The sequence below is a fragment of the Lynx rufus genome, unplaced genomic scaffold (genome assembly GCF_022079265.1).
Source record: "Lynx rufus isolate CCGP_SWC_20201006 ecotype Redwood Valley unplaced genomic scaffold, mLynRuf1.p SCAF_36, whole genome shotgun sequence".
In the NCBI taxonomy this organism is placed as follows: domain Eukaryota; kingdom Metazoa; phylum Chordata; class Mammalia; order Carnivora; family Felidae; genus Lynx; species Lynx rufus.
In genome coordinates, this window is record NW_025814852.1 from 1,397,002 (window position 1) to 1,411,956 (window position 14,955).

The following is a 14,955-nucleotide window of genomic DNA, read 5'->3' on the forward strand; positions in this document are numbered from 1 at the left end:
TACATTCTAGGAAACATCCACACAAAGTAAAATTTTCCGGACTAGAATGACCACACCAGAGTAGGAATATCCCACCGAGGACCATCACCTAATGCATAGGCTGCAGGAGGAAGGACAAAAGACCAAGGCAGGTGCAGGGGACGTGTGCTCTTACCAGGAAGGCCCTCCCCCTGCGCGGTCTTCTGCTGTCTCTGTCTCAGAGGCAGTAAAGGGTGTGACGGGCTAAAGGCAGAGGCGCCTTTCCCCCTGAATGGGAAAGAACAGGAAAAGAGAATCACCAGTGTATCAGTCTTCAAGTTCAATGGCAAATGTATGTAATAAACCACAGACAGAATCATGAATCACGGCAACATACGAGAAAATCACAGGTTCTTTGGGAAAAGTTAATTATTATAAAAATTAGCCAAGAGTACCAAGAACTTCAAACCCGGGATAAATATCCCAAAAGTGCCACTCGGGGACACAGTGGCTTGTGCACGCCCTCCCCTGCCTGGGGCTGCCGGAAGCAGAAGGTAAGGGGGGGGGAGGCCTCCCACGGCCAACCTCCCCTACTTTCCCTATCACCCCTGCAGAACACGAACTGCGATTCGGAGGGCAAACTGGAGAAGAGAAGCGGACGGGGACTCACAGGTGCTCGGGCTCCTCGGGGTGCAGGCGGTGCCTGTGGCCGCCTTCGGCTGGCAGGGCAGCGGGGGGCTGCAAGTCGGCCGGGCTCGCCGCCGCGGGGCTGCCCAGGAAGCTGCGCTTGGTGGCATTGGAGATGGGAACGGGAGGCCGACTACTCTTGTGGTGCGACACCGTTTTAGCTGCACAAATGGCAATTTACAGAAACGTCCGTGTTATTCGCAGTTACCGAAAACATTAGCAAGAAGCACCTAAAAAATGAAACATCCCGCAGACTTCTCCCAAAACAAGACGACTGCCGAAAGTGAAAGCCGCAACACCGGCAGGGCGGGAACCAGCCGGCGGCCGCGACCGCTGGCAGGGACACAGAGCCTCAGCCCAGAACCAGGGGTCCGGTGGTCAGGGGCACCCCAGGTCACCCACCCAAGTAAAACACACACCGCCACATCCCACAGCTCTCACGGGGAGGAGGGTTCTAGACGTGGCACGCTTTGACCTGGGGGACACCCCGCCCGAGCGGCACACGGGCTCCGAAGGGGGTGCAGAGCAGCCAAGGGCCCCTCCACAGACACCGCCACGCGGACCACAGGTCCCAGTGGGAGACACGCAGAGGCGGACGCTGGGCCCCTGCAGCCCCACGACGCCTGCTGACAGAAGAGAAGCCCAGGCCCGCTTAACAGGTGAGGCAACTCTGAATGCGGACAGATGCCGCAGGCTGCTGCCAGCTGGCCTGTCGTCAGCCCCGCCACGCAGGCACGATGCGCCCGCGCACGAAGGGGCCGGGGCAGGGCTGCACCTACACGGGGAGGAGAAAGGCAGGTGAAAGGCAGGCTCCCCCGGGCCGGCACAGAGCCCCTCAGAGGGACCGGTCCCCGAGAAGCCAGATGCCCACGTGGTGGCACGTCAAGTCTCTCAGACCCGCCGTGGGAGGACCGGTGACCCACTGAAGCAGACGGACACACGTCCCGCCTCGAGTCCGCCTTTCCGTCCGCAGGGCTCAGCCACGCCTGTAGCCGAAAGCGGCCAGCAGGTGCCCACGCCGCCCACGTGATGCCAGGGACGTGCCTTACAGCAGAGAGGCGCCGGGGTGGGCCGGTGACCCGTGAGCCCCGCCGTGCCCCCCTTCCCTGCCCTGCTGCCTCCAAGCCTCCCTCCCGCTGTGTCTGAAAAACCACCACCATCCTTCGGAGGGCAGCCCTTCCAGGCCAGAGCGCGCGTCGTCACCACACCCTGCAGCCAAACGCCACGAGTTTGCCCATCTCCGCCTCCAGTGCCGGCCCTGCTCCCAGGTGATGCTCAACACCTCGGGGTGAAACCCCAGGGGGGCGGGGGCGGTCGGAGACTCCCGGGAAGGCACTCAGGGTCCGGTGCACAGAGAGGGGTCATGTGCAGCACGCGACCTCACAGGACACAGCGGGAAGGAGAGCAACTGGGCAGGGACCAGGACGAGGCCCTCTGCAGAGGCAGAAGAGGCGACCAGCCTCTCAAGCAAGAGATGATGCTAAGGTTCTTGAGCTGGGGAAGCCAGTGACAAGGACAGGGAAATGTACCCGCGTTCTTCCCCAAGCCCTGGCACCGTTCGACTAGCCCGCGGCCAACACGGTGGGGACATCTGTCGGTCACCGTTCCCTTACCGATTAGGTGAAGCATCTCTGCGTGCGTTTACTGGGCATTTGGAGCACCACTTTATGGAAGTACCTGTGCAAGTCTTTTGCTTTTCTTCTGTTTTTTTTTTTTTTTTTTTTTTTTCTCACTGGTATGAACAAGCTTTTTATATGATCTGGGTACTGAGTATATGCTCTGGGTACAGGTATCTGTTGTAAGTTCTAGGAGTGTCTTTTCCCCTTTATAGCTAGTTTTCTTTTTTTTAACTCCTTATCTCCTTTCAATGAAAACAAAGTCTCAATTTTAAGGTGTCTGTGTTACTAATTGTTTCCTCTGTGGCTTTTTAGATTCTTTCTATGGAATCCCAAGGACATGAAGACATTCTTCCATACTGTCTTTTTTTTCCTTTTTAATGTGTATTTACTCTTGAGAGAGAGAGAAACAGAGCTGGAGCAGGGGAGGGGCAGAGAGAGAGGGAGACCCAGAATCCAAAGCAGGCTCCAGGCTCCGAGCTGGCAGCACAGAGCCTGATGCGGGGCTCGAACTCACGAGCCGTGAGAACATGACCTGAGCCGAAGTCGGACTTAACTGAGCTTAACCGACGGAGCCACCCAGGCACCCTTCCATACTATCTTCTGAAGTCCTTACAGATTTGTCCTACCCCGTGGCAAACAACAGTTTTTTCTGCCCCACAGAAAAGACTAGAGCTGCATTCTTCCCAACCGAGGAGGCCAATCACTCTCCGACCGAGCCGGATTCTGATCTTACGGGACAAGCACAGGCCCAGAGCTGCACGCTGGGAAAAGCTCTTTGAGGAACGCTCTAGGACATGATGCGAGAGCTGCAGACACACAGCTATGAGGACAGCGCAGGTCTCTGTATTCCCAGAGGAAACCACGTAAATGCCACTGTCGCATGACAAGGCGGAGACCCGTTAAGGGCGCCTCTGGAGTACTGTATTCGGCATCTCTGGGAGGAAACGGCCATCGATTCCCAGAAGGTTCGTCACTCACCATCTTTCAGTTCCTGAACATCCCTGGGCTGAACGAAATCTGGTTTGACATTCTCAAACCACCAGAAGAGCTCGGCAATAAAAACCATGACGTTCGGCTGAAAGAAAACAAACAAAAACAGGGACACGATAAATAGTTTATTCATCGATGGTTTTAAAAAATGTGTCTTTAATAATTCATGATTACCTTCAACACTAAGGGAGCATACAGCATGTCTTCTAAGGTGAGATAAAAGCATTTGTTAAGATACTCATTCGAGAACTCCCTCAGAAGCCGAATATTATACAGACTGTCAGCCATCGACGTTACCTCCTTCAAGCATATATCTGACGGGCAAAGAGAAAACTACAGTTTATCATACACACGCTGCTTCACAAGTGTGTTTGCATTTACATATGTATATATATGTATATATGTGTGTGTGTATATATATGGGTGTATATACACACACACACACACACACACACGTGTATATATACACATAATTTGAAATGAAAACATTTTAAATGAAGGGAACGGTGATGTTTAAAAGGATAACATTAAGACATTTAAACACTGTAATAAGTAGAACAAGTAACAAGAAACACAGAAAAGAAAGTAAGCACTCAAGAAAAAGACCGGAGAATCTCTAGGGTCTGAATTTAGTTGTTAACATCTAAAAAAGCATACCAGAAACTTTGAGATCTTAAGCCTGCGGTTCCAGAATGGAGAGTACCGTCACTTTTCAGTTTATAAAGGACATTGCTGCATAAAGCTGTTAACATTTTACCAAGTTTCTTGCACCAGCTGGACCCCTTGCATGAGGTCATCTCCACTGTGGGGGTGGGGGGGCGGGAGGCTACCCAAGGAGTAGTCCAGAATACCACTGTTCCCCCCAAACCAGGAGACGACGCGTAGCAGAGGTCTCCCTCCATGAAAGAGGCTGGGGACGGCTGGTCGGCGGCATCTGGGGCGCTGCTCTGCAGGCTGGTGGCGCCCCCACCGGACCAGCACCGCCAGACAGCCTCACGCAGCTCAGACTAAAACGGAAGGAGCCGTGCAGCTGACTTGAGAGAACTCTGCCTGCCAATACACGTAAGTAAGAAAAGAACCGATTTAAAAACAATTTTTCAAAATAATTTTATTCTTCAGAAGAAATCACCGGGAAGAGTTCAGAAGCACAGATTACATTTGCGGTGCCCCAAATTCACGACGACGAAGTCAGTCCTCCGCCGCGTCCTGCACGATCAACACAAAACAGTGCTCTAAGCGGACTGACTACGCACGGACACGGCTAACGGGCGGAGTGACTCCGCGCCCGGGCACCGCGAACAGCTGCTTCCTTACTTTACGCTCTGATTATGAAGCATTACAGACGTCGGGATCAGACTCCCAAGGATCGTCTGCTCAGACGGAAGCGTTAACACCACACCTTATCTGATTCAGATCTCTTCCTTCAGTAATGAGACGGCACAGCACCCACACCCCCACGGTAAGGCTCTCCTCCGCCGGAGACTGCTGCCCGCTCGCGGTCCGCGCGGCCACGGACGGTGCGCGTCCACAAACACTACCCTCTGGACCTGGCTCTCTTGAACCTACGCTCGCCATCCCACACTGCGCCTCCCGTTTGCAGCCTGTCCGTCCCCCAAACTCATTGCTGTGTCCAAGTCCGTGTACGTTGATGGGGGTAGATTCCAGGCGTTCATCTGAACAGCTGGACAGCGCTCCACAGTTTGCACTCTTGCACGCGAGAACCAAATCTGCATGTGCCCTCTGCGCCCCGCACACCCGGCCGCCCGGTGCTGGCAGCCCGGTGGGTCGCTGCCAGTTGGATGGGGGTGAGACGCCCCCTCGTGAAGCAGCACGTCCGTGACCACGGGCACAGTGTCACTCTCCACTTCTACTCCTGCAACAAGCCTGCTCTCTCTCTGTCTCTAGGTTGTTCAACTTCGTCTAATTTGTACAAATTCTTTACCTGTTATGGCCACAAAACAGTCGTGTGACGGTCCTTTGTCAATTTGTGTTCGTTCCAAATACTTTTCCATGGATATAGCTTGTCCTTTAATTTTCACACAGTTCCTCCGTCAGCACGCCGAATTCTCGTGTGGTTAAATGTAATAAAATCTTTTCTATCGCTTGTGCTTTTCTTCTTGTAATTTCAGGAATCCATCCCAACACCAATGTCCTAAAGGTATTTTCCCGTGTTTTCCTCTCAAAATTACTATGTTTTGCTTTTCAGGCAGAGATCTGTCATCCAAGGCAGGGACGCCCATCTCATGTGGACTGAAGCCAGATGGCCACTCGTCCACAGTGCTATGCGCCCTGGAACATCGCTGGCCGGGCTCCTTCGGGCCACGTGACTCTCCGGGGCCCAAACCACAGCAGTTTAGCCAAAGTAAAGTTAAACCAAACTTGGTCTTTGTCAAGCCAGGTACCCACACTCTCATTCTTCAAAATCACCTTGCCCGAAATCTGCACTAATCTACAACAAAACAGTGAACACGTAGGTTCTCATCTGCTGAACGGACAAGAAGCCATGGGGCCCTCGTGGTGCAAACCAACCCATGAACAAGTGGCAAGAAGGCACCCCACTGCCTTGCGGTGACAGGCCAGCTGATAAACAGAGGAGGAGGACAGGGCGAGCAAACTCCCCGTGGACGGGACCACCAGCAGGTCAAAGTCTGCTGGGAAACGGGCTGTTTGTTCAGTCTCAGAGCCAGTTCCCCAAATGACTGACGAGAAAGCGAAAACCAGCCACCTCAGACTGGAGAAGCCCGGCGACACCGCCTGAGCCAAGGGCGCCCCGACCTCACGTCCCCAGTCAAATGCACCGGGACGGCGCATCACTTTGGCGGCACTCTTGCCAGACGTGTGCGCCCTGAATCTAATCAGAGGAAACACGGGACAGACCCAAACGGGGACATCCGACAAACCAAATGGCCTATACCCTTCACAAGGCCGAAGCCAAGAAAGACAAGAATGACGGAACCGCCTGACAGCCACCTAGAGGGAGTAAAGCCGGGCCACAACCAGCAGTGGGAGCAACGGCCACAAAGGACACTACTGGGACAAGTGACAAACCGCTCGGACCGTGAGTCAGTGCTGCGTCGCCGTTAACTTCCCCGGTGTTCGCGGCGATCAGAGAGTGCCTTTGTCCCCCAGGTTGTTCTCAGACGGCTCACAGGCAGAAACAGAGCTCGTGTGACAAAATGTAACAACAGGGGCATGTGGATAAACGTACAGCCAAGAATGCCTTGTGCGTTCTTCTGTAAACATAAACACGTGCAAATAAAACGTTACAGGGGTTAATTTCATCCCTTAGGCCTTTACTCTTCCACGTGGATTTTTACCTTACTTTGTCCATTTCTGTAAAAAAAAAAAAAAAAAACAAAAAAAATTATGTACTGGGCTGGCAATAAATGAACAATAAAGGAAATCACAATTTTTATACCGATTATCGGCATCTGAGAAAACAGCTTAGATCTTCTTCCAAGGACGACAAACGGGTCCTCCTTTGTCCAGGACTCACGGCGAGCTGCTGCAGGGAGCAGGGCAGGGGCAGGAGGGCCCGACGTCGGAAGGCAAAGGCGCCGAGCCCGACCCCCACGTGGGAGTGCGTCCGCGGCAGCAGGGGCCGGGGCCTTGGTGGGTGGCATCGAGGCAGCAGCAGGCCGACAGCATCCGTCACACGCGGGCAGTGGCTCCTAACATGCAGTTTCCTGCACATGTCGTACGCGTCCAGGGTAAGTCCTCCCACCTTCCTGTCCCGTCTTCCTGGACTGAGCCTCTCGCTTTTCCGCCTCTTTTCTCCCACTGTCCGTTCCGCTTTTTAGATGTCCTTTCCGGAAGATTTCTTCAAAGCCGTCATCTAACGCTTCACTAAACTCTTATTTATTTATTTTGAGAGACAGAGACAGACAGAGATCGAGCAGGGGAGTGACAGAGAGGGAGCGAGAGAATCCCAAGCAGGATCCACACTGACAGGGCAGAAGAGTCTGACACAGGGCCTGAACCCAAAACCACGGGACCGTGACCTGAGCCGAAGTTAGACACTCAACCGACGGAGCCACCCAGGCGCCCCACACACCTCCGGTGAACTCTTAAATTTCAGCAGCCACGTTTTCTCTCCACGGGCCCGTTTCTGCCCAGTTACAGCACACCTCCGTCCAGGACACCGTGTTCCAGACGCTCTCCTCCAGCGCCAAGTCCGTGGCCACCGTCCTCTCTCGCCTGCAGGGCCCCTGCAGACTTGGCCTCGTGTTCACACCGGTGTCTTCCTCAAGTGTCGGGGGATCTGTGGCCACCCAGAGTCGAGCGCGGGGCACCGGGACGTGGGCCTCACAGTAGGGGGGCGGGCAGCGGCAGGGGTCTCAGTGATGGCCGACCAAGGGCAGCGGCTGTGGGTCTTTGCCCGAGGCCAGATTCTGCAGAGAAGCGTCCTTCCCAGTTTTTTAGCACCGTATATCCACTCACTTAGTCAATGACACAAAGTCGGTAAGACGACACGAAACGAGATATAAAACACGCTCCCTTGAAAAATCACTAACACGAAGAAACGCTGGTAAAAAGCAAAGGTCTTCAAGCACCTTCGTTCCACTTGAGACGGCGAGAGCAAGCGGGAGCCACGGGAGACGAGCTGACACCCCTCACACGTCAGGAGTGTCACACAGCAGTCCGGCGGCCACACACGTTAGGAAACGCTCACCGCGTAGGTGCGCTCACGTCTGTCACCGGACGAAGTCGCTCCGATACCGCGATCGCCCCCGTGCCCCTCGTCCTGTGGCTTGTTCTGTGCCCCTTCACCCTCCGGCTCTTTCGTCCACGCCCGCCCACCCCCGCAACGACCGGTTCGTTCTCTGCGTTTATGGCGACTTCGGCTTTGCTCTTTACACGCTCCACACACATGGAATCGCACACTATTTTTCTTGATTTCTTTTCTCTTGTTTCACTCAGCCCAACAGCCTCCAGGTCCGCCCACGTGGTCGCAGGTGGCAGGGTTCCGCTCCTTCTCGTGGCCGCCCGATACTCCACTGCGTTTATGAACCAAGTCCTCTCTACCCGTCAGTGACTCCTTCCCCGGCTGGAATGTACGCAGCCTCCTGGGGCAGGCGGACGGAGATCAGGCTCGCCTCCCAGCGTGAAGAATTTTACACAGAGCACCGATGCGGCGATCACCTCGTACCTGCCGGGCCGTGTGCGACACGTCTGGGACTCGAGCGTCTGGCTCAGCTGCCCCGGGAGCGCGGGCCCATCTCTGAGGCGTGTGGGGAGGAGGTCACCGCGGTGTCCCACGCCCCGGGCGCGTCCGTTCCCCTGCCTCTGCGGGATTCTGCGGGAGCGAGCCGGCCTGCTGCCCTGGCACGAGCCCCCTGCCCTCCTCGCCGCTCCCTCACGAGGTGCCGGCCGCTCCGAGACCAGACGTGCCCCGTCTCCTCCCAGACGGAGCCTGCGCTTCAGCCCCTTCCTGGTGTCGTGATCTCCGACTGGCGGGAGAGAGAAGACCACCCCCCACTCTCCTTCCTTCAGCGTTCTTTGGCTTTACCTCTTTTCTACCGCACGAGATGAGCCGAGTTCGCGCTCACTTTCCAGAACATGCCCTGAGGCCACCGGCTCTGGCGTGCGTGTGGTGCTCGCTCATTATGCAGTCAGTTGTCTCCTCAACACCGGCGTGTCCCGGGCGCCAGGTCTGCTGGCTGGGACGCGTCCCTGAACGAAACGGATGAAAACCCTGCCCCTCGTGCAGCCCGCACTAGACGACTGCGCCGAGCCTGCGACTTTGAGCCACAAGCACGTGACAGCATCCTCTTTGGTTTCCGAGCATTGAAGAGTTGAGAGGTTTGGAGAAAGACTTCGCGCTCTGCCGCGCCGCGGGAAACCTGTCGTGGTCTGCGAGCTGCTGAGGCTTCTTCTGGGGCCACGGTCAAGTCCACTCTTTACACACGCTTCCGGGCTCGGCTATTCTCAAAGAGCGGACGGCGTCGCGGTCGGCACGCTGGCCCACGCCCGTGACTCTCGTGTTCCACATCCCGTGGCCTTCCTCCACTCGTACCTGCTTCGTCAGCCAGGCCCCGTGACCGAGCTCGGGAGTGAGTCCGCTCGCTGCTCCTGAACGTCCGTCGTGTTTCTGACCTGCCAGCGTGCCAGGGCCAGACGCGACGAGGCCTGACACGCCACCACGTCCTTGCGGGCTATTCCTCCTCTTTCGTACGGACCCCCTCCTGCCAGGAGTCTGCTTTGTCTAAAGACCCCCAACAGATCGGCCAGAGGCAACTGCGGCAGGAACCGCCCGACCTGGCGAACCGCAGGCAGACCTGGGCAATATCGAGGATGCAGAGGACAACAAAACCAGGTGCTGAGGGCCCCGGAAAGTTCCATCACACGTTCAACACGCTCGTTCCCCTGTCTTAGTGTTCCCACCGCCTCCCTCCTGTCCGCCGTCACCGCGAGCATCCGGTGTCTCCTTCCAACATCCTTTCCGCCCACGCCCGGGTGCCAGGCCTGTCTGTCACCTCTGCTGGTTCTGCGCAGGCTGTCGGCCCACGTGGTCCTCCTTTCCCACTGGGCTCACGCGCAGCGGCCGGGGCACCCCCCATACAGCAGACCTCCCTCCTGCCGTGACCCAGGGCTTCCACTAGTGCGAGACTCAGTTCCACGAGAACCTTCCCCTCGCCACACGGGCAGCGTCTAGTTCAGCCCCTCCCCGTCCGTGATGCAGTCTGGGAGCTCTGTCTCCTCAAGAAAGATCCCTGGCCCAGGGCCCGGGGCCCCTGGCATCCGACGCATCTCCGGCATCTTTCCCAGGCCGGCAGATGGGCCTTTCCTAGCCCTGCCCAGGGTCCTGGTCACTGCCCCCAACCACACACAGCCCCAAGGCTAGAGGGGCACGGGAGACCAGACAGGACTCGGGACTGGCACTCCAGAGCAGAGACCCTCTGGAACCTGAGCCTCTCCCGCTCCTTCAAGTTCTGCTGTTGTTTTCTTTATAAAAGACGCTCTATCCAGCACTCTTGTACTGGGAGCAGGACCGACCCCTGCTCCATCCTCTGGTGCCAGGATCTAAGACAAGTATTTCACGGGCGGGGGAGTCGTCTGGCCGTGCTCTTGGCCCGTACCTCCCTCCTTCAGAAAGAAGGACGCTCAGCACAAGGTAAACCAGAATTCCCGTTCCCGAGGCCCCGCACGCGGCCACTGTCGGGCGGAGAGCACCTAAGACGCTGGCACCAGCACCACTCGTGCACGAGCCACTCAGAGACGGACTCTGCACCTTCCCAGCCCCCAAGCAGCTTCTAGGTGCTTTACATCAGCTGTAGCGGGATGGACAAAGTCCTCCCCGTTCTGAAACTTAAGAGAAGTCACGTACACTCAACACTCTACAATTTCTTCACGAGATACAGCTGCAGGTTAAGCGTGAGCACATGACCCGCTAACGTCCCAGCTGGCGTCTCAGCGAGCCACTTCCCAGGCTTTTGCGCGTGTGCATCAGGCTGCACGTGACGCTGCCCGGGCCTCGCGCCCACCCCGGGGGCGCTCCGCACTCACCATCCAGCTTCATCTGCTCCGGGCAGTAGTAGTGGACCACGGCCAGGAGGGCGGCCCCGTCACTGCCGTCTCTCATCAGGTCTTCCAGCAGCGGGAAGTAGGGCGGCTGCCTCGCGGACAGGTGCTCTCGGCGATAGCGCACCTGCGGGCGATAGAAGGAGAACGGTCCACGCGTGACGTGCCTCCACGACCCCGGCCGCTACGGGCAGGCCGTTAAATCTAGAACTGCCCCGATGCCCGCGGAATGATGTTTCGAACAATGGCGATCATATGGAAAAGCTCACACGCCTGGATGACATACTCGGCCTTGGACACACACGTCAAGATCCAGGGAACTGAGCGCCACGGCCACACTTGGGGGACAGCAGTTAGCTGCTAATGGTGCCACGGCTGTCCCACGCTACAGGGCGCGTGAGACCGGATACGGAATGTGTGGCTATGCTACCAAAAGCCGCATCCTCTGAGCAAGCGAGAAACAAGTTAAGCAGTGACCGCCCTAATGCTCCGAAGACCCACCTGACCGTTGCTTTCCTCCGCATCATCGGCACGAACCTCAGCCAGTAAGAAAAGTGCACAACAACGTTAACGTCTGGTCTGAGAAACTCCCCAAACCGGTTTGACAAAATTTCATAGAAAACATCCACCAGACCCTTTAGTAGCTGCAACGAAGCGTCAGGAAACTGAATGCACGCGAGGTGCCACGTAAAACAGGTGCTTTTCCAAGGTTTCCACACTTGCGCCTCTGGAGGGCAGGGTATGCACGCCACCCCGAGCCTCTCCGCGCGGCCCCCACGGCACCGCGTCAGGTTCCGAGCGTGCAGACACGCAAGCCGTCCGGGGAAGGGGGCCCTGTCCCAGACGTCCTGCCGCGCACTCCGTCCCTCCTGCGTTAACGCTTCCGGTCTGGACGCGCCTTCTCCAGTGGGAGAAAATACACGACAGAAGCGGGAGAGAGGAAACCAGCAGTCTGTGCTAACGACTGTGGGTCGCTGAGAGCTGCACAGATGGGTTCAGCCCGAAGAAAAACCATCTCTCGGCAGTTGAGAATCTAAAGTCGTCTGAATAAATACACACGGTAATCGATGCTGGAATCGGGTATAAAACACACCTAACACATTCTTTCAAAACGGGAATGCGGTTTATTCTGTGTCACTCAAGTCTGTGTTGATGGAGACCTTAACTTGTTTCTCGAGGCCCGTGGCGGGCCCGGGGTGCGGCATGCAGGGCGTGGGGCATGCTCCAGGCCAGGCTTCCACACAGACCACACGGCACACATGGGACGGAGCACGGCATGCGGTGAAGCAAATGGTTTCTCCACTGAGCACAGATGGCATGTGTGTAACTAAAATCAGGGGACACAGCTGAACTCCGGGGCCCAGGGAGCCCGTGTAGGACCTTCGAGTCAGGTTCCTAAAACCTCCAGGCTGCAGAGCAGCGGGCTGAACCATCCAAGCCTGCCGGCCTGGCCACACCCGCCCGTGCTCGTCCTCACTGGCCCGTGTGCTGTGCGCTGGGGGCACAGCCATGGCCACCAGCGTCTCCAAGGAGACCTGGATGCTCACTGCCCTTGGTCACGGTTTTCAGCTTCTACAAAGCCCTCCGCTGAGACTTTGCTTCCTACAGGACAGCTCCACTTCTGACGCTCTCTTCACTAAATAACACAAGTTCACACTTAGCGCTGTGGCCTTCAGGATTCGGGAAGTTAAGAGACACGTAAAGATTCACAAAAATGCTTTCCTCTTCTTTGTTACTGATCCATCTCAAAGAGAAGCAAAATTATCCACAAAGTTGGCCACAAAGCAGAACATGTCACTGCTCACGTGGGTCGGCTTCACCAGCTTAGAGCCGTGGTATTTCCTTTATGATAGAACTCTAAGGATAACCTGGTCTGAGTAATTAAACTAAAGGAACAGACAATTAAAGGGGTGTGCAAAAAGGGTGTTCTAAGACTTCACTGCAAAATGCACCCCTTGGAGTAGCCGGTGTTTTTCCACAGGAATGGCGTTAGCATGCTGGTTCTGCTCCCAGAATGCGCCACCAGGTGGGGAGCATGGCTAACGTGGTAGGTCCAAGTCACTAGCTCGTAACTTTCCTTTTACGGGAAGTTAACTTGGATCCCAGAAAGCCTGCATCCACGCTGACCTAACTCAGACCCTTTCCCCACCCTGGGCAGGCGGGTGGGCAGCAGGGGTGGTCCCAACACCCAGGGAGCTGTCCCTAGAGACAGAAGCCACTCCCTCCCTTCCACAAGGCCCTTTGTCCTCGGACGACCCACATGACACTTCCTGAGAGAGATCGCATTAGATACCACCATCAGGGAAGGTAACGTCAGGACAAAAAACGTAGACAGTAACTTGGGAAATGAGACTAGTCTCATTCCCTCCTTCCCTCCGGTGTCTGCGAGAAGAAAGAATGTACGTTCGTTCTCCCATAAAGAGTAACTAAGTGTCCGTAAGAAGAAACACAACCCTCAGTCTCTAAAATCACCTAAGAAACCGGGCAAAACCAAACTGGGCGTGTCTACGGAAAGCCTGCTGAGCCCAGAATCGCGTTCTCGCTAGTACTGCAGGAAAGTGACAACAACAATACCAAGGAGGACATTGGACAAAAGAGGCAGGTTCAGGTGTGAGCAGCTGTTTAATGGAAGCGGGTGATTGCGACAGGATGGCCGTCTGGATGCAGCGGGTGTGCGGAGGTCACTTACGGGCACTAACTTCCAGTACCACTTGGAGGGGGACTGCGCGGGAAGCAGGGAAGGAAGGCAGGAGACGGTGTCAGCGGGCGGGCCGCGTCCAGACCGCGTCACGCACACTTTCACACAATATTCACGGGAGAGCCGGGTGTCCTCTGACAAGTGAGACCCGCCCAGGGCGCATGACCTGGATGCCCTGTATCGTCACACGACCGAGGCGGAGGGGACACAGGCACCTCCACGGGACGCTCGGTGTGGACCGGCCACCACAAAGGACAGCTGCCAACTGCAACTCGGGGGGTGCCAGCATGTCCCCTGTGCCCACGTGACGGACAAGGAGGCTCACAGACATGCGGCCCGGGGTGTGCTGCCCACGGCCTCCCCCCCCAGCCCCCCCACCGCCGGCAGTGAGAGGACCAGGTAAGGGGTCGCAGGAGACCGCGGACGTGGCCGGGTCACATGTCATGCGCATTTAGGGGATGGGGATTCAGTCACACACCTGCTTGGCAAAAAACCACAATCACAGGGGAAGAAAAGGGCGGAAATGACCAGGACGCATAGCGCACCACCTGTGTCATTTCCACATCCATCTGCCTGAATTCCACGCAGGCTCGCAGAGGCGCACCAGCGGCTACGCTGGACCTCACGGGGGACAGACGCGGTTTTCAAGGGCACCCTGGACAGGAGGCAATTTTCTCCCCATTTGGTGAATCTAGAAGCCAACTCCCGGGTTGTCCCGTACGCCCCGCCTCCTCAAGCTTCAATGCGCCCGACCTCTCCCTCGCCCTCCCCAGTTAAATACAAGGCCACCCCCTTGCAGGGAGGAAAGAGGAGCACACGGTCACACCCACCACCAGGGCCACTCGGCGGAGACCTGGGAACGCCCTCCGGGCCGAGCACAAATAGAGGAAGCGAGCGGCGGACTCGGACAAACTTCGTGACAACCACCGCGAGCGTCACCAGACGCATTCCGGGAGGGTTAAGGGCACCCTTTACCTTTTGATGAGCCGGACTTTCCAATAACTGCTGTTTTAGCTTGACTTCTTTCTCTGTTATCTCTCTCATTTTAAGATTTACCTGAAGCAGAAAAAAATGCATTAAAAGGGTAACAACTTTCTCTGTGGGTTGTATCGGTAGCTTCACCTCCCACCCAGAGAGCCCACCTCGCTCGTTTGCAGTCGGACTCTCAGACGCAGGTTGAGAATAAGTGGTTTCGGCCAATTACACAGATGCAGAAATACACGCATTCCACACGGTCCGTGCTGGGCGAGACCCCAGAGCTGGCCCGCAGTCCCAGGACACACTCTATGCCTCCACACGCAGGCCACGCTCGTGGCCGCCCACAACAGGGCCAATGAGCCACGCCACCCAATGCCCGGGGTGCTCAAACAGCGCGAGCCGCCACCATCAGCAAATGCCGCCGGTAAGACAGTGTGTGGCAGACGCTCCCGCCCAGGGCCTAGGGGGTGGCTCGCACGTTCCCTGACCGTTCACAAGTAATAC

The 14,955-nt window shown here is 56.5% G+C and overlaps 1 protein-coding gene across 1 annotated transcript in view; it reads right to left on the reverse strand.

Annotated features, from left to right (window-relative positions):
* Positions 1-14,955, reverse strand: part of CAMSAP1 (calmodulin regulated spectrin associated protein 1) — a 57,823-nt gene that overhangs the window by 12,026 nt on the left and 30,842 nt on the right. Inside the window, exons 5-10 of the mRNA XM_047093848.1 lie at positions 14,449-14,529; positions 10,761-10,902; positions 3,429-3,568; positions 3,243-3,339; positions 629-806; positions 155-246 (exon numbers count right to left, since the gene is read on the reverse strand). Coding sequence (XP_046949804.1) covers positions 155-246; positions 629-806; positions 3,243-3,339; positions 3,429-3,568; positions 10,761-10,902; positions 14,449-14,529 — 730 coding nt within the window. The remainder of the gene's footprint in view (positions 1-154; positions 247-628; positions 807-3,242; positions 3,340-3,428; positions 3,569-10,760; positions 10,903-14,448; positions 14,530-14,955) is intronic.